We start from the raw sequence: 27212 nt of genomic DNA, 5'->3' as shown, positions 1-27212 counted from the left end.
ATGGAGCCCCCAGTCCAGATCTTCCGCGGTGAGCCGGGCCCCACCTGCTCCCCGAGCACCTGCCTGCCCCCCAACGGCAGCGGCTGGTTCCCGGGCTGGGCAGAGCCGGACGGTAACGGCAGCGCGGGCTCGGAGGACGTGCTGCTGGAGCCGGCTCACATCTCCCCGGTCATCCTGGTCGTCATCACGGCCGTCTACTCCGTGGTGTTCGTCGTGGGCTTGGTGGGCAACTCGCTGGTCATGTTCGTGATCATCCGGTGAGCGCGGGGTCCCGGCGCTACAGTGGCCGCAGCCGGAGGGAGGGTCGGGCTGGTCACCGGGACGCGCGGAGGAACGCCAGCCGGGTAGTGGGGACCCCATTCCGTCCCGGCTCCGGAGAGGTTCAGGGGGCGGCCTCTTCGAAGTGAGAATTCCTGGGAGACATTTTGCTGTGGGACTGCGAGGTTCGCACAGGACGAATCCAAGAGACCAGAGGTGACTTGAAGGTTTAAGAGTGACCCTCCCCTGCGCCCCAAATCCCTGCAGAAGGCCCTTCGGATGGAGATAATGGGGTGTCCCTGCAAGAGACAAAGTCAGTGTCTCCTGGGAAGGAAACTAGTCCAACTGCCTGGCCTTTTGCCTGATTGCCTGCACCAGTTTGGAGCACTTTGTTTTGCCCTTGCAAATATTTCTTTAGATAAAATTCATGCCCACTCAGTGCCCTGAAGAGAATTCAGGATTTCCTGTGACTCATCAGAATGGTGTTATGGTTTATGAAGCAAATCCAGTATACTGTTTAGGTATCCACATGTGAGCCTTGTAGTACTGACATGCCACCTCATTTGTTTAGAATGCCAGTCACTTTGGTACCTAAACCATCTAGTATTTGTCTCCTACAGTATGGGTGCTGGAGGTTTCCAAAAATTGTTTTGCTTTTTATCTCCCACCATTGGAACTAGAACTTTCTTTTTATTGTTCTTTTGTGGGCCTATTGAAGTCAGCTTCCAATAATAAATACCTAAATATCTGCATATATGCTAATTTTCTAGAAAGTGAAGTGATTTGTATTTTGGCCTTTCATAACAAAGGAAACAAGAAAAAACCAGAAATCCTACCATTGTCTGGATACCCTTTGAGAAATTTCCCTTTCTGGGAGACTTCATGGTTTTCAGCTGCACATTTGAGAGTGAATACGAAGATGAGACATTCCTGTGTATAAAGAAAGGATGCAAGTCACTCTGCTTAGAGGCATAGAAAGGATGAAGAACTTTTTTTTTTAATCTTGACTTTAGTTTTGAAACATGCTCTTTATTTATTGTGAACTTTAAAGACAATATCTGCAGTAGCATGAATCTTTCAAATACCTGTTTCCTTTCTCTCTCTCTCTCTCTGACTTGGGAATGTCACCACTTTTATCCTCATCTGTGCTACAGAACTGAAAACCATCTTTTAAGCCTCCAAATACATATTATAAAGCTCTTTTCACCTACAATTAGTGTCTCTAGCTTGGTGACCTTGCTTTCCACAATTGCTTATTGCCTTCCACTGGGCTTCTATCAGTGATGAGTACAGGCTACAGAAGTAGTATTTTACAAGCAAATTGTTCTTCCAAATCATTAGTAATTGCTGGGCTACTCTCCATTAGAAAGAAGATTATAGTAACCAAGAGAAAAGAAAGAACAGCTGTACTCTAAACTATAATTAAAATTTCTAGGAGATCTTTGCTACAGAGGCCGTTGTTTTATAATAAAACATTGTTACAGAGAAAGGGGATGCCAGGAGGAAACCCACTCTGTTCCTGCTCCATCATACTTGAGTGCTTGAGTGAAACAGATACATCTTACTGTCACTTGAAGGAGAACTTGAAGTTTTGAGTCTGAGAGGCTTCTTCAGTTGCTCTACAGCTCTTTGTATAGCCCTGCAGTCTAGGATTAAAAAGAACAAAGAATCCTAAAATATGTGAAAAGATAACTCCCTGTGGAGCATTAGACATGTCAGAAAGAAAGAAGAATCACTGTAGATTGACTAGAATTTTCAAGATAAGTACAAAAAAATATAAGTATAAGCTAAATATCTCAAAGACATCCAAGACTAAAGTTTGTGAAAAGGGGATAAATTCAGCTAAAAATACACAAAGAGTTATAGAGTTCATGTAATAATATTATGCATCTGCCCACTACATTTGATAGTAAATGAGGAGTGAAGAGTTCTATTATCATCTTGGAAAGCCAAATATCAAAACAATAGTTGGCTTAAATCTATAGCAAAGAGCATTAAGAAGCGTTTAGAATTTGTTTAGACTGATACAGGGCCAGAGAGCTGAAAAATAAAACCTCAGAAGAAAACTTGATGGATGGGTTTATTTTGCTAAGGAGAAGAAAGGACTAAAGGTTGGAGCCAGGCATGAGACGCCGTGTGCTCATCAGAACTCAGAGCAGAACAAGAGGGTGGAGTTCAAGTGCGGCTTTTGTGATTGACCTTGGCTGAGCACTGTCACTTGAAAAGATGGAGGATCACTTTTGAAAAGGATGTTATTTTAAAATATTGAACATGCCAAAGGGTCCTGGTTGAGTCACCTAGGAAATCACCCTAGAGATGGAATTTAGATGCTTGGATGGCAGGGCAGGCGCAGGTCTGGGATGGCCATCTCAAACCTGGGAGGACGTGAGGGTTGTGGAAGAAGCATCGACTGCTTTTAGACCTGCCTTACCAATGGCTTTTCTCCCTTCAGCACCTGGAATGTCATCCAGTATCTTCTGAAGATTATCTAATGTTTCAAGGATTTTCCTCCTTTAATGTGTAGCAACTACTATAGTTGCTCAATGTTAGGGTTCTGTAACCTTTCACTGTGAACACCGTAAAATTTAAGCACTGCAGCCTCCCTCTCTCCAGGTATAGGAGTTTGTGGTCCTGGCTCAGAAAGGTCTTACCTCAGCCCTTGATTCATGTCCTTGGGTCCCACCAACACCTTGGGGTGCCCATGGTGATCCTCGGGGTCCTAACCCCGTGTTCTCTTCACCTCTCCTGTGTAGGTCACCTGCAGTGAATGCTATGATGCCCACCCAGCCCACGCCTGGGACATTGCCAGGCAGCCCCACCTCTGATACCTTATATTCCGTTTCCCACCCTAACCACAACTTCCAACACATATGGCTGTCTCCTCTCTTGGTGAAAACAATTAACATTTAATGAACACCTAATATATGCCAGGCTGGTAAAGCTGCGTGGTGGTTGGTGGTTTAGTTGCTAAGTTGTGTCCAACTCTTATGACCCCATGGACAGACTCCTCTGTCCATGGGATTCTCCAGGCAAGAATACTGGAGCAGGTTGTCATTTCCTTCTCCAAGGGATCTTCCTGACCCAGGGATCGAACCTGCATTTCTTGTGTCTCCTGCTTTGGCAGGAGGATTCTTTACCACTGGAGCCATCTGGAAAGCCCATGGTATGTTTCCCCATACCCATTTAACAGATTATGTTCCCTTAGCTAACGTCCTTTCTTCCTCCTGTCTGTCTTGGGTAAACCTCTTGGAGGAATAACCCCTGCCCATTGCTTTGGTGTTGTCCATCTGTTCCTCAATCAGGGCACTTGAGTTTCCTCCCTGATGCTCCTCTCTCAGACGTATAGGTCTCACATCCCAGGTGATGTCTCAGGCTGGCTGTCCCTCAAAGTCCATGGGGATTCAGCATGCTGAACCAATCTCACCTTCTCCTTGACTTCCTTCCACACACACTGGGTTTCTCGTCAGCCTCCATCACAGGCTCCTCTTCCCTGACGTGTCCTTAATAATTGTCTTTTCCTGAGACTTCTTAGCTTTCTTTGCACTCTCTTCATGTTAGTCAGGATTCAGCCAGAAAAGCAGAACCAGTAGGGGATATGTGTGTGTGGAGGGGTTTACTGCAAAGACTTGGCTTAGGTGATTGTGGGGCTGGCCAGTCAGGTCTGTAGCCCTGAGGATAGGTGTCAGGAGAGGCAGAACGCTCTTCTAAGGTAAATCTCTTCTTTCTCAGGGAAGCTGTATGCCCTGTAGTTAAGACCCTTCGACTAATTAGACCAGGCCCACCCAGGTACTCTAGGATCATCTCCTTTGTTTACGATCAACTGATAATGGACTTTAACCACATCTACAAAACACCTTCAGAGTAGCATCTTGGTGAGTGTTTGAGTATTTGAAGACTGTAGCCTGGCCAAGATGGCTCATCAAACTGACCATCACTCTTGATGGTATTATCCATTCTTGTGGCTATAACTGTCAGGGAAATTCTGAACTGTCCTAAACCTGTGTATCTCTCTTCCACTTATTCGTCCCTACTTCAGACTCATCTGCCCTCCCTCCTTCTGGATGGTTTTATAGGATTGTCTTGTAGGTTTCTCAGATTTCTAGTGAATCTGCCTTGCTAAGGCTGTCATAACAAGGCCCTCAAATGGAGTGGCTTAAACAACAAAATTGTGTTCTCTGCTTGCACTTCTAGACGCTGGAAGTCAAAGATCAAGGTGTTGGCAGGTTTGGTTCCTCTTGAGTGTCTCTGTTTGCAGATGACTGCCTTTTCACCATGTCCTCATGTGGTCATCCTTCTGTGTGGACATTCCTACTGTCTGTATCTTGATCTCTTCTTATAAGGACACTTGTCAAGTTGGGTCAGTCAGTTCAGTTGCTCAGTCGTGTCCGACTCTTTGTGACCCCATGAATCACAGAATGCCAGGCCTCCCTGTCCATCACCAACTCCCAGAGTTCACTCAGACTCACGTCCATCGAGTCAGTGATACCATCTAGCCATCTCATCCACTGTCGTCCCCTTCTCCTCCTGCCCTCAATCCCTCCCAGCATCAGAATCTTTTCCAATGAGTCAACTCTTTGCATGAGGTGGCCAAAGTACTGGAGTTTCAGCTTTAGCATCATTCCTTCCAAAGAAATCCCAGGGCTGATCTCCTTCAGAATGGACTGGTTGGATCTCCTTGCAGTCCAAGGGACTCTCAAGAGTCTTCTCCAACACCACAGTTCAACAGCATCAATTCTTCGGCACTCAGCTTACTTCACAGTCCAACTCTCACATCCATACATGACCACTGGAAAAACCATAGCCTTGACGAGACGGACCTTAGTTGGCAAAGTAATCTCTCTGCTTTTCAATATGCTATCTAGGTTGGTCATAACTTTTCTTCCAAAGAGTAAGCATCTTTTAATTTCATGGCTGCAGTCACCACCTGCAGTGATTTTGGAGACCAAAAAAATAAAGTCTGACAGTGTTTCCACTGTTTCCCCATCTATTTGCCATGAAGTGATGGGACCAGATGCCATGATCTTCATTTTCTGAATGTTAAGCTTTAAGCCAACTTTTTCACTCTCCTCTTTCACTTTCATCAAGGGGTTTTTAGTTTCTCTTCACTTTCTGCCATAAGGATGGTATCATCTGCATATCTGTGGTTATTGATATTTCTCCCGGCAGTCTTGATTCCAGCTTGTGCTTCTTCCAGCCCAGTGTTTCTCATGATGTACTCTGCATAGAAGTTAAATAAGCAGGGTGACAATATACAGCTTTGACGTACTCCTTTTCCTGTTTGGAACCAGTCTGTTGTTCCATGCCCAGTTCTAACTGTTGCTTCCTGACCTACATATAGGCTTCTCAAGAGGCAGGTCAGGTGCTCTGGTATTCCCATCTCCTTCAGAATTTTCCACAGTTTATTGTGATCCACACAGTCAAAGTCTTTGGCATAGTCAATAAAGCAGAAATAGATATTTTTCTGGAACTCTCTTGCTTTTTCCATGATCCAGTGGATGTTGGCAATTTGATCTCTGGTTCCTCTGCCTTTTCTAAAACCATCTTGAACATCTGGAAGTTCATGGTTCATGTATAGCTGAAGCCTGGCTTAGAGAATTTTGAGCATTACTTTACTAGCGTGTGAGATAAGTGCAATTGTGTGGTAGTTTGAGCATTCTTTGGCATTGCCTTTCTTTGGGATTGGAATGAAAATTGGCCTTTTCCAGTCCTGTGGCCACTGCTGAGTTTTCCAAATTTGCTGGCATACTGAGTGCAGCATTTTCACAGCATCATCTTTCAGGATTTGAAATAGCTCAACTGGAATTCCATCACCTCCACTAGCTTTGTTCGTAGTGATGCTTTCTAAGGCCCACTTGACTTCACATTCCAGGATGTCTGGCTCTACGTGAGTGATCACACCAACGTGATTATCTTGGTCATGAAAATCTTTTTTTACAGTTCTTCTGTGTATTCTTGCCACCTCTTCTTAATATCTTCTGCTTCTCTCCATACCATTTCTGTCCTTTATTGAGCCCATTTTGCATGAAATGTTCCCTCGGTGTCTCTAATTTTCTTGAAGAGATCTCTAGTCTTTCCCATTCTGTTCTTTTCCTCTATTTCTTTGCATTGATCACTGAGGAAGGCTTACTTATCTCTCCTTGCTATTCTTTGGAACTCTGCATTCAGATGCTTGTATCTTTTCTTTTCTCATTTGCTTTTCACTTCTCTTCTTTTCACAGCTGTTTGCAAGGCCTCCTCAGACAGCCATTTCTCTTTTTTGCATTTCTTCTCCATGGGGATGGTCTTGATCCCTGTCTCCTGTACAATGTCATGAACCTCATTCCATAGTTCATCAGGCACTCTATCTATCAGATCTAGGCCCTTAAATCTATTTCTCAATCCCTCTGTATAATCATAAGGGATTTGATTTAGGTCATACCTGAATGGTCTAGTGGTTTTCCCTACTTTCTTCAATTTAAGTCTGAATTTAGCAATAAAGAGTTCATGATCTGAGCCACAGTCAGCTCCTGGTCTTGTTTTTGTTGACTGTATAGAGCTTCTCCATCTTTGGCTGCAAAGAATATAATCAGTCTGATTTCGGTGTTGACAATTTGGTGATGTCCATGTGTAGAGTCTTCCCTTGTGTTGTTGGAAGAGGGTGTTTGCTATGACCAGTGCATTTTCTTGGCAAAACTCTATTAGTCTTTGCCCTGCTTCATTCCGCATTCCAAGGCCAAATTTGCCTGTTACTCCAGGTGTTTCTTGACTTCCTACTTTTACATTCCAGTCCCCTGTAATGAAAAGGACATCTTTTTTGGGTGTTAGTTCTAAAAGGTGTTGTAGGTCTTCATAGAACCGTTCAACTTCAGCTTCTTCAGTGTTACTGGTTGGGGCATAGACTTGGATTACCGTGACATTGAATGGTTTGCCTTGGAAACGACCCCATTTAACCTTAATTTTGCCTCATTTCATCTCTTTGTTCTCAGTCCCATCCGTCATGTGCAACTCTTTTTGACTGTATGAACTGTAGCCTGCCAGGCTCCTCTGTCTATGGGATTTTCCAGGCAAGAATTCTGAAGAGGGTATTTTTGTTTGTTTGTTTAAAGAAAAGCTTTACTCTTATAAAGGTATGTTTCTTTTTAAATTAAATGTAAGGATAGTGTTAGTCACTCAGTCATGTCTGACTCTTTCTGACCCCATGGACTCTTTGCCAGCCCATGGCCTGCTAGGCTCCTCTGTCTATGGAATTCTCCAGGCAAGAATACTAGAGTGGATTGCCATTCCCTTCTCCAGAAAATATAAGGATAAGCAAGGAAAAATTATTAGAAAAAATTATAAGAATCAGAAAATTATTTGGTCCTTGATCTTATAAGTTGTGTTATTAGTTTTCATTAATTCTTTGCTATCACGATAAAGACACAATAAAGGGATCAGTCTTCTGGTGACTTTGTCTCACTTGTAGAAGACTTTGGCTTCCCTGTAATTCAGCCTGGGCAGTGATGGAATATCCCCAAAGGGGTAACTTTGGGAGCCGACTTAGATCATGTCACCTGATGAAGTGCAGGGAGATGTGAGAGGAAAGCAGAGGTGTGTAGTTGTCATTAAGTACTCACTGCTTCCTGCTCAACTGCAGGCTTACCTTAGGCTTGATTAGAAAAAAATGAGCATGTTGTAATTTATCCTGACCCTCTCTTGGAATCAGTGCTCAACATTTCCTTTAAAGCAGGCATAGGAAAAATAATTTCAGAAATTATTTTCAGAGGAGCCTATCTTGAATGTCCCAAAGTAATTTTACTGTTTGACTAGCTCTTAAAAGAGAAAATTGGCTTCACTGCCACTGTTTACATGGATTAGCTAAAGGAGATTATTTTCTTCCATGTGGGACATGTGGTCATGGAAGCCCAAATCTTCATGGAGCTATTTCAGAGATCAGAGACTGCATGATTGCTTGAAAAGGAAGGAAAGAGGAAAGGAACAATGAGGGGAGGGAGGGAGAAAGAAAGAAAGGGAAAGAAAAAAAAAACAGGAAAAAATAAAAAGAAAGAGAAAAACAAGCAACATGGTGATCAGGTACAGAGCTCCTAAGATTTAACAGACTCAGGCAAAGTTGTAGTCTTCAAAATCACTTTTGGATGCTGTTGCCGACACAGTTTTTTTGGCGTCCGTCTTAGAGTTATTTTTAGGAGGGACTGACTTCTCGCTGGGAACTGGCAGCTTCTATCCATTTTCTGCCCAGCGATGTCTTTGGGTAGCAGGCAGCATCTTCATGAGAACTGGGAAGTTGGCATCTCCTTCTCCCTAGATTAACCTGTGAAGTTGCTCAGTTGTGTCCGACTTTTTGCGACTCCATGGACTGTAGCCTACAGGCTCCTCTGCCCATGTAATTTTCCAGGCAAGAATACTGGAGTGGGTTGCCATTTCTTTCTCCAGGAGATCTTCCCAACCCAGGGATTGAACCTGGGTCTCCTGCTTTGTAGGCAGACGCTTTACCGTCTGAGCCACCAGGGAAGTCCATGATTAACCTGTGGAGACACTCAATTGTTGCTGCCCTGCTCCGTGGGAGAAGTGCCTCTGTGCTCAGCTAAAAACCTAAAATCGTATGTCTGCAGGATGGTTTCCTTTCTAAGATTTGGCTTCTGTGTTTCAGAGGTAGAAGGTTTTACAGGCTTTATAAAATACCTAGTTAACAAAAGATGGTTTCAGAATAACACTCATGTATTCCTCAACAGAAAATCAGCCAGTGTATTTTGTTTCTCTCTCTCTTTGGTTGGAATGCTGGCTTATATCTTAAATAAGGAAGACTTGCATGAGAAGAATGGATTTTAGGAGTGGGGATAATGTTGTAAAAGGCTTATGCCTTTTTATTTAACTCACTCCACTGACCAAGCAAGTCAGCATTTAAATGAAAAATGAGAAAAACATAAAACATGTGGATGAATTGAGATACCCCAAAGGAACTGATCTGAGGTTGAGCAGGGAAGCCTTCAGACTAAGCATGGCTGGAGTTACATGACTTTAGAGATAGGCTGTAACAATCAGAGCGATCTTCCGAGATTCTGTTGAATATTAATTCTTCTGAGCACAGCTCTAAACTCTGCTTTGCTGTGTTGCTTTCCACCTAATGCAGGGGTTCTTCCTTCCCACAGAAGACAGAGCAGGAGAGTGACCTTGTTGCCTCTGGGTGGCGCCCTGTGGCTCACCTTAGCTAGGTCAGTTTTCTGTATAAAAATGGGAAAATAATTCCAAAAGTCTACATACGTCTAGGTATCCAGAGAGTTGTACACTGGGAAACACTGCATCAGTCATTTGAGATTCGTATTAATAGTTTTCTACCTGCTGCTGTTGTTTAGTCACTAAGTCGTGTCCAACTCTTTGAGACCCCAGGGGCTAGAGTCCACCAGGCTCCTCTGTCCATGGGCTTTCGCAGGCAAGAGTACTGGAGTGGGTTGCTGTGTCCTTCGTGATAAACACTCACCCTGTGTGCACTGCTGGACACACTGGACAGTACCTCCTGGGGAACAGGGCTGTGACTCCAGGGAAGGGAGCACTTGCTGGGGCCTGGGCTAAGGCAGGGAATGCACTGCTTCCTCCCCTGCCCCACAGCACCCTCAAGGACAGCCCACCAGGACCTGAGGAGGTATCTGTCTGCCTTCTGGCTGCACCTCACTGCCAGCCTGGTACCTGCAGTCCCAGGAGTTGGGGCTAGGGTACAGCCCGCCCCTCCTCTGTTCTCCTCAGAGCTTTTGCTCAGCTTGTGGTACAGTTTCAAGGGCCTGATACCTACATGAATACGACGCCTTTAGAATACCATCAATTGAGGCTATTTCAAAGTCAGATCATTGAGAAACAGCAGCTCAATCCCCCCCCCCTTTTTTTTAAATCACAAGCTACTGCCCTTTAGTAAAGAACCATAATTTCAGTAGTAAACAATCTAAAAGGATGTTTAGCCAATTCATTGAAATGAACTGGAAATATCTGGATAATTTAATGAAGCAAACTTATTATATATTTTTTTAAAAAGTTCCCCTGAGAATTTGCATTGATACAGCTGTCACGTCTGGCTATTTTACTTTTTAAAATTTTGTTTATTTATTTAGCCAGGTCACATGGCATATGGGATCTTGGTTCTTTGTCCAGGGATTGAACCCACGCCTGCTGCATTGGAAGCACAGAGTCTTAACTACTGGACCACCAGGGAAGTCCCCAATGTCTGGTTATTTTAAACATAAAATCTAGAATGCTGTGTATCTGGAAAACATGCCCAAGAGGATGAATACGTCATTCAGAGAAAAGATGCTGAAGCCCACCCTCACTGTGCTGTTCCCCCACCACTGGTTAAAGAGGGGTGCCTCCTCCCTGGGCCTGCAAAGCCTCCCCTTCCTGAGTTTGGTGTTCAGGCCTTGCGTCTCTTGGTCCAGCCCCAGCTTGTGGGGTAGCGGCCAGCTGCCCGTGGGGCAGGTTACACTGATGTTTTCACCAGATCAGCGTTTGTTCAGGTGCTTTCTGATGGCGATTAGGTATTTGCTGTATTAAACGAGTCTCTTCAGATAATTGGCCAGTAGGGTGTTTGCTTTTTTGTGATGTTGAAGCTGAGATTCTGTGTCTACTCAGAAGGCTCACATTTTTCTTTTCCCATGGCCTCTCGAATTTGAGGGGATCACTCACTTTCTCTTCACTGAGTTCCCTCTCCTGCAAACCACGGGCATTGCTCGTGGACAAGCCGAAACACCGCCATCTGTGTGATGGCCTTTGTCTACCGAGGGGTCACATGCTGTATTTTATGTTGATACTCCCTTCTGGCTCAGGCCCTACCTCCTCATGTCAGATGCTTCCTGCCCTCGCAAGGTACAGTTAACCACCCTTACCAGAATGCCTTTCAATCTTTAGCTGCTGGAAGAAGTGGAATTCCGAGTATCCTGTCATTTCTCTCGTACAATTTCTGACTCCTTAAGAAACTTTGGAATATGGCCCTGAATTCCTTTACTTATTAGAGATTAGATTCTCCTCCTGCCCTCGATCTTTCCCAGCATCAGTGTCCTTTCCAATGAGTCAGTTCTTCCCATCAGGTAGTCTATTCTTCTAGTTTGTGTTACAATCTTGACTCAATTAATTTAGAAGATCCTGGGGGCAGGATCTGTGTAAACTTGTTTTTCAGTCACCTCAGTGTCCAGGATGCAGCTAGGTATGGAGTAGGCGCTGAGACTTGGTGTTGAAATGATGAGAAGATGCGCCTGAGTGTGGGAGCATGAGCCGGCTGAAGGCGTAGAGAGGATGTCAGCCTGGCGGACAAGGGCAGGGACGAGCCACAAAATACCGAAATCCACAAACCTGAGAACGTGTCTGTGTTTAAAGATATATGGTGATTAGCCATCAAGATTAGGGGTTTATTATGCTGCACCAAAGCTAAAAAGCAGCTCCTGATTTAAAAAGCCTCATTTAAATTTAAGGAAAAACACTGGGGCAGCACACCTCAATAGTAAGGGATAGTAATGCTCCGAGAATGAAGTCTCACTTGGGTTGTCTGCACTGGGCAGGTGCAGGGCAGGACAGAAGCCGTGAGCCTGTGGTGTCACAAGGTCAGTTCCTCCTGCGAGAGCCATGGTCTCCTAACATCTCTGCCTGGTGATAGGTTCTGAGTCAGTTTCTCCTGCGAGAACCTTGCTCTCCTAGAATCTCTACTTGGTGACATTGGTTCCTGAGAGCTCCACAGATTCCTTTGTTCCCCTCGATATCACACCAGCTGTGATATGGCTGCCAGTTTAGAAGCCACTCAACAAATCTCTCTTGACAAGGACCATGCTAGGCAGATCTTGAGTTCATGTGTGATGGGGAGATTCTAAGCTCCTGGGGACACCATCCATGACCTTGCCCTGTGCTGACTTCCTCATGGCTGGCACCCTGGGCTCCCTCCTGATCCTCTTCCTGGCCTGCTTCCCGCATCCCACCATTGTTTCCAGGTTTGTGACACTGGCAAGTTTAGCGGGTACAGCCTACACACTTTGCTCTCTTAATGCCACACGCTCCTGCAGCGTGTACACCAAAAAGTGCAGCCGCCCGCTGCCAACCCACCCCCAGCTGCTCCACACAAGCCAAGAATTCCCACTCACACAGTGCCATTTTACTTGAAAGACTTGTGAGTCTTTGTCAGGCAGCATGGATGAAATGGAAAGTGATTTCCTATCTGATCCTGGTGAGAAAGCTTACTCGTTTATTTCCACCAGCAGACAGATAATAATTGAAATAACACATGCTGTTCTGTTGTGGTTCAATGCAAATAATACCCATACCCAGGGGCTCAACCAGTTTGTCTTTGAGGTTGGAGGAAGGTCTTAAAATCCTGTGTTCACTGGATCCAGTCCAGTGGAGCACATAAAAGACTTAATATATATTCCTTGTACTCATAGTCTGTTGTTAATACTTGTACCTGTTGTGAGTTCTCCTTTTCAGGGTTGTAGGCTTGTAAGCACGTGTCTTCCAGAGCCCTGGAGTGGGGGCTGAGACCTGCTGCCCTCTCCTTGTCCTCCCACAGGGCCCCTCCCTCTCTGACACTAGAAAAATCAATTTACTCTCCTGAGTCTACTTTCTTCAGCCATGTTAGGGAAAAGGCGTACATCCCCTGGGCAACTCGAAGAGCAGTTGTTGTGAAAATCCAATAGGATATGTGGAAGTCAAAATACTGAGTGGGTTTTGTAAGTTATGAAGTGCTGCAGAGATGCCAGAATGTGGGCATGAGCTCAAATCCCTGGGTCTGAGTTCCTGCAGTGCCTCTTCTAACCATGCGACTCTTGAGACATTTAAAACCTCCTGCGGTTCTCAGTGCCTCGTTTCTAGAGTGAGGATGCTGGTACCCACCACGCAGAGTCACTTTCAGGACTGAGTGGGATACGGCATGTGGAGCGCACAGCAGGGTGTGACATAGGGAGTGTGCGGAGACAAACGGTTATTAGGATTACTATCAGGAGCACGATCCACCCCATGCTCAGGCATCGGATGTCAGCAGATGCAAGTGTCTCAATGGCAGGGGCTGCCAGCATCTCCCTCCATCCCTTGCAGACACCTCTGGCCCTCAGGCTGTAACAGAGAGCCCCCACAGGGAGTGTATGGGCAGAGCTTGTTTCTTGGGGAGCACCAACTTCTGCTGCAATTAGTTTAATTGCGATATAGATGTCTTTGTTGCAGGTAGTCATCTGTCTCATTCTGAGATCTGATGACAGGGTTTGAACTTTTTGAAAGTTCAAGCCTTAAGCAATTTCACACATCTAATAAAAATATTTTTGAAAAGCTCAGGGCAAGTTATCATCCAGTATTTTTTGACTACCTAAAAGACACATATGCTGTTTTATTGTAACTCATGTGTCTTTCCATTCATGGTGTGCTAGCACGTAAGGCTGCAGGCTTCATTTTTACTTTTATCTTTCCTATTCAAGCGGAAATGGGTAAATACCACCAGAGGTGTTAACTACAAACTGTGTTCCCTTCTGCTTCCTCTGGTAACTGGTAGTTTCCACCCATATTAGAGCAGGGAGAGGAGCTGGAAACATGCGATAAATTCCAGACAAAATCCAGATCAGGTGCCTTCCCTTGGTTATCTCAGGACCGCTCTGAGATAATAAGTTTCCCATTCCAGGGTGGGGAAACTGAAATTCAGGGTTTTTAGTGACCTCTCCAAAGTCTGTCTGTTGGAGGGAAAATTAAGGACTAGAACCCAGGTCCACCTAAATGTGTAAGGCAGAGAATATCAGCCTAACTTCCTAAAGATAGAGGAGAATATCACGTTACAAAACATTAGAGCAGAAGTCACAGGTGTTGCTGGCTCAAGTCTTTGCTAGTATTAGGGATTGAAAGAGTAAGAGGCTGGGTTGTAAGATGCATTTTTTCAAACATAAAACCATATTTTTAAGAAGACAGTATTTGAACAGATAATGTTCCCTAGTGGCTCACATGGTAAAGAATCTGCCTGCCATGCAGGAGACCTGGGTTCAATCCCTGTGTTGGGAAGATTCCGTGGAGAACGGAATGGCATCCTACTCCAATGTTCTGCCTGGAGAATCCCATGGACAGAGGAGCCTGGTGGGCTACAGTCCATGGGGTTGCAAAGAGTCGGACACAACTGAGCGACAAACACACTCTCCTACACTATTCATAGGACTATAAATGGGTGTAACCACTGTGAATAATGGTACAGATTTTCCTTAAAAATTAGAGCTACCATATGATCCTGCAATCTCACTCCTGGGCAGATATCTGGAGAAAACTCTAATTTGAAGAGATACATGTACCTCAGTGTTCGTAGTAGCACTATTTATAATAGGTAAGACATAGAAGCAACCTAAATGTCCACTGACAGATGAATGGATAAAGAAGAAATGGTTTATATAAGCAATGGAATATTACTCAGGCATTAAAAAAAAGATAGCACAGACACAATGATCAACACATACCACTGATAATACTTTATAGTCCAAGCAGAAGTCATTTTCTGTAATCAGCTCCTTACAAATAACCTTCGATTAAACTCAGGGCCCTAGTATGGAAAAAAGTCTGGCTCCTTGAAGATACATGGGACATGGTTGAATTAATTGTGATTAGGTCCACAACCCTGAGGTGTGTAGAAAATCATTTCCCTGTGGATTTCCTCACCATATCTTAGCATCTGGCTTCAGAAAACCTGCTGAGGTAGTCTCGAACATTTCCTGCCCTATAGATCCCCGAGGAAGCATTCTCTAAGTAAAACAATCTTATTAATTCAGTTTTAGTAGAAGAGGCCATTGTTCTAAACTTCATGTGAAAATGGAAAGAAGTAATTTGGGCTTAAAGGCCATCTTTCTGACTTATTTTGAAATGTTCTGTTCCCTCAGTTGGAAGATGAAACAAATTGTGTGCTTTATAAACCTCCCAAGATGAAAGTGAAAGGAACAGATTCATTTCTCACATACCATACCAGATTATGTTTCATACTATATTGTGTATGAGAGAACTCAGCCTGTTTTTTTTTTTTTTTTTACATAACACATTTTAAATTAAAAGGTGTGTGTCATTGGTTAAAAAAATCTACACTTAGTTGTGCTGTAGTCATTGAAATGGAATTATTTAAAAAATAAAAAACCATTTAGATTTTCAAAAGACGTAATTACAATGACTGATTTCTCAAAGTAACCTTAAGGAAAAGTTGGGTATGTTTTATCTTTGTTTTACACAGTGAAAAAAAAAAAGCATTAAAAAATAATGAAAGCCAAGCAGTCTTGTGTAGGATTAAAACGTTAGTCACAAAATAAAGACCTATATGACACATGTTTGTTGACAAGATCTGTGTGTACATTTATCCATTTGTCTATCTATTCTCGTTTCTTTGGTTGTCGTTGATTTTAGTTGCTAAGTCATTTCCAACTCTTTGTGACCCCAAGGACTGTAGCCTGCCAGACTCTTGTGTCCATGAGGTTTCACAGGCAAGAATACTGGAGTGGGTTGCCATTTCCTCCCCCAGGGGTTCTTCCTGATCCAGGGATTGAACTCACATCTCCTGCATTGGCAGGCAGATTCTTTACCACTGAGCCACCAGGGAAGCCTACTTGTTTCTTGTGCTGTTGTTCAGTCCCTAAGTCATGTCCAATTCTTTGCAACCCCATGCACTGCAGTATACCAAGCTTCCCTGTCCTTCACTATCTCCCAGAGTTTGGGCAAACGCATGTCAATTGAGTCAGTGATTATCCAACTCATTTCTTTACGCTTTTACAATTAAATAGATTTTGGAACAAAGCACTAGAATAAAAGCTTAATAAAGTTGGAAATATTTGCCCATTTTTCTACTGCCCCTAACGTCTGGATGATAAATACGTAAAGAATAAGTGGATGAAACATTCAGTAATCCAGAGAAACATTTACCTCATGAGTATGGCGTGAAGATGGAAAGAAATGATCTTGTTTCTTGTCTCTTAGATACACAAAGATGAAGACAGCAACCAACATCTATATCTTCAACCTGGCTTTGGCAGATGCACTGGTGACCACAACTATGCCCTTCCAGAGCACGGTCTATCTGATGAACTCCTGGCCCTTTGGGGATGTGCTGTGCAAGGTGGTCATCTCCATCGACTATTACAACATGTTCACAAGCATCTTCACCTTGACCATGATGAGTGTGGACCGTTACATTGCCGTGTGCCACCCTGTCAAGGCTCTTGACTTCCGCACGCCTCTGAAGGCGAAGATCATCAACATCTGTATTTGGATCCTGTCTTCATCTGTTGGCATCTCTGCCATAGTCCTTGGAGGAACCAAAGTTAGGGAAGGTAAGGATGGCTGTTTCCATTAAAAAAAAAAAAAAGACTCTGTGATTTATTTTGTCCTTGTTCATAAAATAAAAAAATCATCGGAGTATAGCTGATTTATTGAAAACATTATTGAAGTGTGGTGTAGTTTCAGGTGTACAGAAATGTGATTCAGCTACATTATTTCATTTTTAGAATGTAGCTTCTAGTTATACAAACTCTTAATCACTAGGAGTCAGACACCACTGAGTGACTTCACTTTCACTTTTCACTTTCATGCATTGGAGAAGGAAATGCATCTTGTGTGACCCCATAGAGCCTGGTGGGCTGCCGTCTATGGGGTCACACAGAGTCGGACATTACTGAAGCGACTTAGCAGCAGCAGGACTCATGTATAGAAGAAAAGCCAAAAGGCAACAGAAATGTAATGCCTAAATTCATGGGAAATGAGAAAGAAAACAATTTGCATTCCTTCCTTTGTCTAACACAAGATGCAATGATGATGTGGCCAGAACACAGACACCATCCTATCCCCTACTTAGAAAGTGCTTATGGAGCCTGGAGGGGTGAGGACAAAGTAAGGAACCACAGGCATGTGGATTTTTAAAATACAATTTTGTCGCATCCTGGCAATCCTAAGATAGACTTTGCTCCTCTTTTTCCTCCCTAAAAAGGGTCCTAAGTCATTAAAGTCATAGGCTACCTCTTCACTCTTTTTCCTAAGGGGTTAATTTCCATGGCAACTTTATTTGGTGGTGGTTGTTGTTCAGTCATTAAGTCATGTTTACCTCTTTTGCGACCCCATGGACTGCAGCGTGTCAGGCACCTCTGTCCATGGAATTCTCCAGGCAAGAGTATTGGAGTGGGTTGCTATTTCTTTCTGCAGGGGATCTTCCCAACCCAGGAATCAAATCCATGTCTCCTGCATTGGCAGGCAGGTTCTTTACCACTGAGCCCACAGGGAAGCCTTCTTCTGAAGGTAAGTCATTCAAAATCAGGGTCACAATGGATGATAGTACAGATGAGCAAAGCCATCAAACTTTGGACTCATTGCTTCTCACCCCATGCAGACAGGACTTGATGTTTTCTCTGTATTTCCAGGACAGTGCTTCTGACTCTGGGATGCATGTTAGAATCACCTGGAAGTTTACCTTTAGAAAAGCTCTGCTGCCTGGGTCCCTCTCTGGAGGGTTCAGTCTAATTGATCCGAGGCACAGTCTGGGTGTCAAGAGTTTTAAGATTTCCCCAGATGACTCTGACCTACAGCCAAGGCGAGAACTTCTGCTCTAGGAATTTCACTTTACTAGTGAAAGATAAAGCTATGAAAATATGTTTGTTTTGATATAAATTCACTGGGGTGAGGGGAGCTATTTATTGCTTTCAGTTCAGTCCAATTCAGTCACTCAGTCGTGTCCGACTCTTTGCTACCCATGAATCGCAGCACGCCAGGCCTCCCTGTCCATCACCAACTCCTTGAGTTCACTCAGACTCACATCCATCGAGTCGATGATGCCATCCAGCCATCTCATCCTCGGTCATCCCCTTTTCCTCCTGCCCCAATCCCTCCCAGCATCAGAGTCTTTTCCAATGAGTCAACTCTTCGCATGAGGTGGCCAAAGTATTGGACTTTCAGCTTTAGCATCAGTCCTTCCAAAGAAATCCCAGGGCTGATCTCCTTTAGAATGGACTGGTTGGATCTCCTTGCAGTCCAAGGGACCCCCAAGAGTCTTCTCCAACACCACAGTTCAAAAGCATCAATTCTTTGGTGCCCAGCCTTCTTCACAGTCCAACTCTCACATCCATACATGACCACAGGAAAAACCATAGCCTTGAATAGATGGACCTTTGTTGGCAAAGCAATGTCTCTGCTTTTGAATATGCTATCTAGGTTGGTCATAACTTTCCTTCCAAGGAGTAAGCGTCTTTTAATTTCATGGCTGCAATCACCATCTGCAGTGGTTTTGGAGCCCCCCAAAATAAAGTCTGACACTGTTTCCACTGTTTCCCCATGTATTTCCCATGAAGTGATGGGACCAGATGCCATGATCTTCATTTTCTGACTGTTGAGCTTTAAGCCAACTTTTTCATTCTCCTCTTTCACTTTCATCAAGAGGCTTTTTAGTTCCTCTTCACTTTCTGTCATAAGGGTGGTGTCATCTGCACATCTGAGGTTATTGATATTTCTCCCAGCAGTCTTGATTCCAGCTTGTGCTTCTTCCAGCCCAGCGTTTCTCATGATGTACTCTGCGTATAAGTTAAATAAGCAGCGTGACAATATACAGCCTTGACGTACTCCTTTTCCTATTTGGAACCAGTCTGTTGTTCCATGTCCAGTAGCAGGTGTCTAAATGCTCCAGGTTATGAGAGAGGTTCATGATACCTGTGAGTACAGATAAGCAGAGACTTTCCAGGTCGTAGTGAAAAGGCAGATGCTAAAACCATAGCTTCTCCTGCATGGTACACATTTTTAAATGAAGCATAATCTTTTTTCTTTTAAAATGAATTTACAATGTAAATACCACAGATGTTAAGCTATCAGTACAGTACACACAGGCAAAGTCGTCTCCGACTCTTTGTGACCCCATGGACTGTAGCCCACCAGGCTCCTCTGTCCATGGAATTCTCTAGGCAAGAATACTGGAGTAGGTTGCCATTCCCTTCTCCAGGGAATCTTCCCGATCCGGGGATCAAACCCAGGATCTCCTGCGTTGCAAGCAGATTCTTTACTACCTGAGCCACCAAGAATGCCCTTTCACACAAAGGCAGAGGAACCACAGTGGACCCCTAAAACCTGTAAAATCCTTCTCCTGTTCCTTTAATGCAAGATATAAAGATGTTTCCTATCTAACATCTCTTTCCTGTTGAAGGAAATCTGATAGATTTTCCCGTCAAAACCTATTATTCTTTCTAAAGTTCAAGCTGGTTGGCTCCCCATTAAGTATAAAAGTGATTTGTTTAGACAAAAATGAAGTTAAGGTGGCTATGAGCTCAGATGTCAGATATACATTTGTTTACCTAGCTCTGTTAAAGCATATTTTAAACCATTCTGCATAGTATGTCAGGTTATAGGCTGCTCTTGTATCATTTCCTGAATACATTTCTAAATTCTTGTTATGATTAAGTCACTATTGCAGTCACTGCTGGATTATACAAGGATAACAACAATCACATAGAACAAAGGAGCAGAACTGAAGAGTTTTAAAACCCCACATAAGAGTTATATCCCTTCCTTTGCCAATCAGTAGCTGAGAAAGCTTTAGGTCCTATGTAACCATCTGTGAGCTTATCTAAAAAACTGTAATCTAGACATATGGGCAATACAAGAAAGGAGAGTTAATCCTGTTATGGTATAGGTTCAACCTAAACTCAAGGACAGCACTGGTAAAAATTACAGCTGCTATAATTTGATAAATGTTAAGAAATGCCAAGCCTTACTAGAGAAGAACTTTAAAATATGATTAATTCCACTAATTACATCACAATATTATTAATTTAATTACTGCTGCTGCTTCTGCTGCTAAGTCGCTTTAGTCGTGTCTGACTCTGTGTGACCCCATAGATGGCAGCCCACTAGGCTCCTCTGTTCCTGGGATTCTCCAGGCAAGAACACTGGAGTGGGTTGCCATTTCCTTCTCCAATGCATGAAAGTGAAAAGTGAAAGTGAAGTGACGCAGTCATGCCCAACTCTTAGCAACCCCATGGACTGCAGCCTACCAGGCTCCTCCATCCATGGGATTTTCCAGGCAAGAGTACTATTTAGTATTAATTAATTAATATGATTAATGGATATGAATTTGGGCAAACTCCGGGAGACAATGGAGGACAATGGAGGACAGAGGTGTGCTGCAGTCCACGGGGTTGCAGAGAGTTGAGCATGACTTAGCAACTAAACAACAGCAACAACAATTACACATAGGATTTTGCTTCTTCATGCACACAACATATGAAATAAAATTGCAGGAAACTTCTGAGCCTTAGGGGTTGGTGTGTAATAACTTAGGTTCAAAAGAAGATGCTCCATGAATGTGAGAAGACTGGGGTTAATAATAAAAGAAGAGAGATGATTTTTCCCAGGGCAAATAAAGAATTGATTTTCACATTTCACGTTATACCTGTTGATTTAACCACTACTCCTGTAATCGTTGTCAGAAAATGACATTCTCGAGGAATTGGGTTTCAATTAGGGTTTTGAAAGGAAATAAAGATAGATTCGGGTTTTCCTGGAAGGAGCAGCTGTAGATGGACTTGTGCAGATGTGATGGGAGAAACGATGCACCAGTGTCAGCAGAGGATTAGTCTGTGCAGCAAACAGGAGGAAGTGAGAGAAAACTAGTCTTGTAGGAGGGCTCCATCCTTTCTATGAGTCTTTTATTTTGCAAAGCACACTTGTATCATGTAATGAGAGATTGTCTCCAGACTCGCTAGCCTGCTCACTGTGGCGTGCTGCATCTCATGTGTGTCCAGATCCCTGGCAGACCAAGAAGAGTCCTCTAGGCCGTCTCCATGCTCTTGAGGCAGAGCTGACTGGCATTGGTGGTTCACAGAGTCACGTTTGTGGAGAAAGCTCGCTGAAGGGAGCCAGGTGTCAGTGCATTAGAACACAGCCACCTGGACAGGAAGTCTCAACCAATGCATCTTAAATGCTTGGCTGCATCCATCTGGCACTTGACTTTTCTCGTAAGGAGGCTTTTCTTTAGCCCCAATCTCTGTATCTGTTATTGGTCTATTCAGACCAATGTCTGTGTCTTCAGATTCAGTCTGGTCGGTTGTATGTTTCTAGAAGTTTATCTGTTTCTTCTGAGTTGTTCAGTTTGTTGGCATATAATTGTTTACTGTCACCTTCTGTGATCCTTTGTATTTCTGTGTTGTCAGTTGTGATGTCTCCTCTTTCATTTATATTAATAATTTTACTTATTTGAGTCTTCTTTCCTTTTTTCTTAGTGTAGCTGAGGTTTTGTTATTTTTATCTTAAAAAAAAACCAGCTGTTTTTATATTGTTTTCCTGGTCTCCATTTATTATTTCTGATTCATTCTTTCTCATTTCTTTCCTTCTACTGACTTTGGGCTTAGTTTGTTCTTTTTCTAGTTCCTTACTGTGTAAAGTTAGGTTCTTTATTTGAGATCTTACTTTTTTCTTCATGTAGCTGTTTATCATTATAGACTTCTCTCTGAGAACTGCTTTTGCTACATCCCTTCAGTTTTGGTATATTGTATTTCTTTTTCATTTATCTCAAACAATGTTTTATTTCCCTTTTGATTTCTGTTTCCACTCCTAGGTTTTTAAGACTGTGTTGTTTAATTTCTACATATTTGTGAATTTTCCATTTTTTTCCTGTCATTGGTATCTATTTTCACATGGTCAGAAAAAATACTTGATATGATTTTGATCTTCTTAATTTGTTAAGACTTGCTCCATGTCCTAACATATGATGTGTGTGTATATACATATATACATACATACATATATATACTGTAGACTATTTCATGCACATTTAAGAAGAATTTGTCTTCTGCTGCTCTTGAGTGAAATGTTTTGTGAATGTCTGTCAAGTTCATTTTATTTTTAATTTTTTCAGATCTGCCATTTCTTTATTGATTTTCTATCTGGATTATTTGCCCATTGTTGAAAGTGTGGTATTGTATTCCCCTACAATTACTGTGTTTCTATCTATGTCTCCCTTTAGTTCTGTGTATATATACTTTGTATATTTGGGTATTCCAATGTTGGGTGCATTGTTCAGTCACTAAATCACTACTTAAATGATTTAAATCATTAAACATTTTTGAGTTCCTACTGCATGCAAGAGAAAGCTAATCCTCAGAGTTAAAAGATGTCCCCAAATTAAACATCAGCCCTTATGTTGCCTTGATTATCTTATCAGATTACTCTTCCATAATGACTACTGCACTGAGTCCATATTTTCAAGGATTTCCACGTGGTATTCATTTGTTTATTTAACAATTTATTCTGCTCAAACACCATATGTTCCTGCTTCCTTGTGTGGCAGGAATTGAATATTATTCAAGGCAGACTGGGTCCCTACCCTAAGATAGTTTACATTCTGGATAGAGAGAAAAACATTGGGAAAGGCAACATATTATTACAAAGAGCTACTGTCTGCTTTCTCTCTGGCTTCTGTCTTTGAATAATGATAAAAAATACAATGAGTATAGTATGCTGCTGCTACGGCTAAGTCTCTTCAGTTGAGTCCGACTCTGTGCGACCCCATAGATGGCAGCCCAACCAGGCTCCTCTGTCCCTGGGATTTTCCAGGCAAGAATACTGGAGTGGGTTGCCATTTCCTTCTCCAGTGTATAGTTTAGAGGGAGAATATAAATTTCAGAGAAGAGGAATATTCAAATGGAGCTGCCTCTGTATAAATGTCTTTTTTACAATTTTTTTGTTTTTTTTAGAGAAATCTCTGCTTTTATTGGCCAGCAGGTTACTTGAGGGGGATGAAGCGGGAGGAATGGGTGGCCCCGATACCGGGCCGACCGTGCTTCACGGGCTTGTAGGTGATGGAGAACTCGCCTAGGTAGTGGCCAATCATCTCAGGCTTGATTTCCACCTGGTTGAAGGTCTTGCCGTTGTAGACGCCAACCGTGCTGCCCACCATCTCGGGCAGAATGATCATATCGGGCAGGTGCGTCTTCACCACCTCGGGCTTCTCCATGGGCGGCGCATCTTTCTTGGCCTTGCGCAGCCGCTTCAGCAACGAGTGCTGCTTCCTCCGCAGGCCGCGGTTCAGCCGCCGTCGCTGGCGCGCGCTGTATAGCTGCATCAGTTGCTCATAGGACATGTCCAGCAGCTGGTCGAGGTCTACGCCGCGGTAGGTGAACTTGCGGAAGGTCCGTTTCTTCTTTTGTTCTACTTCCGCCATCTTGCCGGTTCTTGAGAAAAGCTTTTTTACAATTTTATTTACTAATTTTTGGCTGTGCTGGTCTTAATTGCTATGTGGGCTTCTGTCTGGTTGTGGCAAGCAGGGGCCATTCTCTAGATGCCAAGCACCGACTTCTCTTTGTGGTGGTTTCTTTTGTTGCTGAGCACAGGCTCTAGGGCAAGAAGTCTTTAGTAGCTGCAGCTCCTGGGCTCTAGAGCACAGGCTCAGTAGCTGTGGTGCACAGGCTTAGTTGCTCTGCAGCATGTGGGATCTTCCCGGATCGGGACTGAACCCATGTCTCCTGTATTGGCAGGTGGATTCTTTACCATCCAGCCACCATGGAAACTCTGTATAAATCTCTTACAGGAAAGAAAAAAAAACTTCAAAGAAGCCAGATTGCAATGTGCCATCCTAAAAAGTTGTTAAATAAATACATTTTGAACTATGATAATAGTGGTGAATTTTTTGAAAGGTGATTTTAACTGTTCTTATTCCCATAAATACTAAAGCAAAGACTAAGCAAGATGCTTGTTTGTTTCTTTTAGTCTTCCTAGTAATAGTATTTAGGACAGGAGCTTTTTAGGGAATCAAAAATTATAAGTTAACCTGGGAGTTTTCATTTAGTATTGGAAGGTTTGATCTGGTATTTAGTTGATAAAAATGTGTCTGAAATAGTCATCTTCATTAATTGGCTGCCATGATTATATTCTTTGTGTTTTAAAGCATGTCTAATTGAAATTCCAAGATAGATTTTGTTTTACAATGGGATATATGATTCAGTTCAGTTCAGTCGCTCAGTCATGTCTGACTCTTTGCGACCCCATGAATTGCACACGCCTGTCCATCACCAACTCCTGGAGTTCACTCAGACTCACATCCATCGAGTCAGTGATGCCATCCAGCCATCTCATCCTCTGTCATCCCCTTCTCCTCCTGCCCACAATCCCTCCCAGCATCAGAGTCTCTTCCAATGAGTGAACTCTTTGCATGAGGTTGCCAAAGTACTGGAGTTTCAGCTTTAGCATCATTCCTTCCAAAGAAATCCTAGGGCTGATCTCCTTCAGAATGGACTGGTTGGATCTCCTTGCAGTCCAAGGGACTCTCAAGAGTCTTCTCCAACACCACAGTTCAAAGGCATCAATTCTTCGGCTCTCAGCCTTCTTCACAGTCCAACTCTCACATCCACACATGACCACAGGAAAAACCATAGCCTTGACGAGACGGACCTTAGTCAGCAAAGTAATGTCTCTGCTTTTGAATATGCTATCTAGGTTGGTCATAACTTTCCTTCCAAGGAGTAAGCATCTTTTAATTTCATGGCTGCAATCACCATCTGCAGTGATTTTGGAGCCCAAAAAAATAAAGTCTGACACTGTTCCCACTGTTTCCCCATCTATTTCCCATGAAGTGATGGGACCGGATGCCATGATCTTCATTTTCTGAATGTTGAGCTTTAAGCCAACTTTTTCACTCTCCACTTTCACTTTCATCAAGAGGCTTTTTAGTTCCTCTTCCCTTTCTGCCATAAGAGTGGTGTCATTGGCATATCTGAGGTTATTGATATTTCTCCCGGCCATCTTGATTCCAGCTTGTGTTTCTTCCAGTCCAGCGTTTCTCATGATGTACTCTGCATAGAAGTTAAATAAGCAGGGTGACAATATACAGCCTTGACATACTCCTTTTCCTATTTGGAACCAGTCTGTTGTTCCATGTCCAGTTCTAACTGTTGCTTCCTGACCTGCATACAGATTTCTCAAGAGGCAGGTTAGGTGGTCTGGTATTCCCATCTCTTTCAGAATTTTCCACAGTTTATTGTGATCCACACAGTCAAAGGCTTTGGCATAGTCAATAAAGCAGAAATAGATGTTTTTCTGGAACTTTCTTGCTTTTTCGATGATCCAGCAGATGTTGGCAATTTGATCTCCGGTTCCTCTGCCTTTTCTAAAACCATCTTGAACATCTGGAAGTTCACGGTTCACGTATTGCTGAAGCCTGGCTTGGAGAATTTTGAGCATTACATTACTATATATGATTAGGAGCACATTAAGATGTTTTAAAAAAACATGATTAATAGAGCTGTTTCATTGCTTGAAAAATATCCTTGTGCTATTTTTGAAGCAGATTTTCCAATGTCAGAAGACACGTTTTCATTATAAAAAACTACAGCTTAGTATCATTCATTGTTTCTTCATCTGTAAAGAAGAATCAGGGCAAAAAGAATTTAGCCTGCTCTGGGCTCACTGGCTAGAGCTTGGGGAGGGTGGGTGGCCTCTGGGAAAATATTATAAAAGGTACTTGTCCTGAGTCTCTGCTCTTTCTAATATTATGGTCACTCCAAAGAGAATGCTGTCCAGCAAAGAACAGCAGAGCAAAATAAAGTCATTTTCCAAGTAATCATATATTTGTTTTCCCTGTTACATAGTCACTGTTGGCAAAAGTAAAAAATGTGTCTGATTCGTGAATTTCCTTGAAGATGATAATACTGACTCTCTTCTTCCTCCTTCCCTTTCTTCTGTTTCCTTTCGTCTCCTTTCCTCCTCCTCCTCTTCTTTCTTCTTCAAAAGTTTCCTCTCATGTTTCAGCAATGCTTTTAATCACAATGACCACCACTGGTTCTATTAAATCACAGCAGCTGGGTGGTATTTAGACAAATTTTGTTTACATGCTTATGGACCTACATAGTGATTTCCTGGAAACCACTTAAGGTTTTTCTGACAAGATGGCTTTTGTTAAGTTGAATGGCTGGTTTTGCAATATTTTATCATTTATTGCAGATAGGAGAAGGAAATGGCAGTCCACTCCAGTATTCTTTCTTGGAGAATCTCATGGGGGCTACAGCCTCGTGGGCTACAGTCCATGGGTTGCAAGAGTCCAACATGACTTAGTGACTAAACTACCACTAGCTTGTATTGCCAGAGCCTTAGATCTGGGAGAATTGTTAATACATGGGTATGCAAGTTAAGTACTCCTTCGGTAAATTAACAGTGTAGTTCTCCTGAAAATAGTCGGCATCAAACCAGCCTCCACAACTAGATAATTCATACTGCTGGATAATCTTATTTACTCTATAGCAGTGTGTTTGTTACCAGTGAATGATAACCTTTCTGACTTCATTGTTCTTTGTGTGAAAAAAAGGATGGTTAATACACACGGCCCTCATTCCTAGCTTGGTGATCAGCTTCAGGTAATATCATCTCGCCATAATTGGACCTTTGTAATGAAAGGTATTGAAATCCACATTTGAAACCCTTGGCTAACAGATTTCCCTTTTGTGGATTTGTCCCCTCCTGCAGACATGGAAGTCATCGAATGCTCCCTACAGTTCCCGGATGACGACTACTCCTGGTGGGACCTGTTCATGAAGGTCTGTGTCTTCGTCTTCGCCTTCGTCATCCCCGTCCTCATTATCATTGTCTGCTACACCCTCATGATCCTGCGCTTAAAGAGCGTCCGCCTCCTCTCCGGCTCGCGAGAGAAAGACCGCAACCTGCGGCGGATCACCAGGCTCGTGCTGGTGGTGGTGGCCGTCTTCATCGTCTGCTGGACCCCCATCCACATTTTCATCCTCGTGGAGGCCCTGGGGAGCACCGCCCACAGCACGGCTGCCCTCTCCAGCTACTATTTCTGCATCGCCCTGGGCTACACCAACAGCAGCCTGAACCCCATTCTCTACGCCTTCCTTGACGAAAACTTCAAGCGGTGTTTCCGGGACTTCTGCTTTCCCATTAAGATGAGGATGGAGCGCCAGAGCACAAGCAGGGTCAGAAATACCGTTCAGGATCCTGCCTATGTGAGGGAGGTTGATGGGGTAAATAAACCAGTATGA

At 43.2% G+C, this 27212-nt stretch overlaps 1 protein-coding gene, 1 non-coding gene and 1 pseudogene across 2 annotated transcripts; 1 reads left to right on the top strand and 2 right to left on the bottom strand.

Moving 5' to 3' along the window:
- On the top strand, positions 1–27212 carry OPRK1 (opioid receptor kappa 1). Its single transcript, XM_069600804.1, has 3 exons — positions 1–257; positions 16174–16526; positions 26680–27212. The coding sequence occupies exons 1-3, from the start codon at positions 1–3 to the stop codon at positions 27210–27212; spliced, it is 1143 nt and encodes a 380-aa protein (XP_069456905.1).
- On the bottom strand, positions 8674–8745 carry TRNAC-ACA (transfer RNA cysteine (anticodon ACA)). Its single transcript has one exon. It is a non-coding gene; the product is annotated as a tRNA-Cys (tRNA).
- Positions 22917–23407, bottom strand: LOC138446076 (small ribosomal subunit protein uS19 pseudogene; annotated as a pseudogene).

The sequence above is a fragment of the Ovis canadensis genome, chromosome 9, assembly GCF_042477335.2.
Source record: "Ovis canadensis isolate MfBH-ARS-UI-01 breed Bighorn chromosome 9, ARS-UI_OviCan_v2, whole genome shotgun sequence".
Classification (NCBI taxonomy): Eukaryota; Metazoa; Chordata; class Mammalia; order Artiodactyla; family Bovidae; genus Ovis; species Ovis canadensis.
The sequence above is the reverse complement of the archived record's forward strand: the minus strand, read 5'-3'. Positions and strand labels throughout refer to the sequence as shown.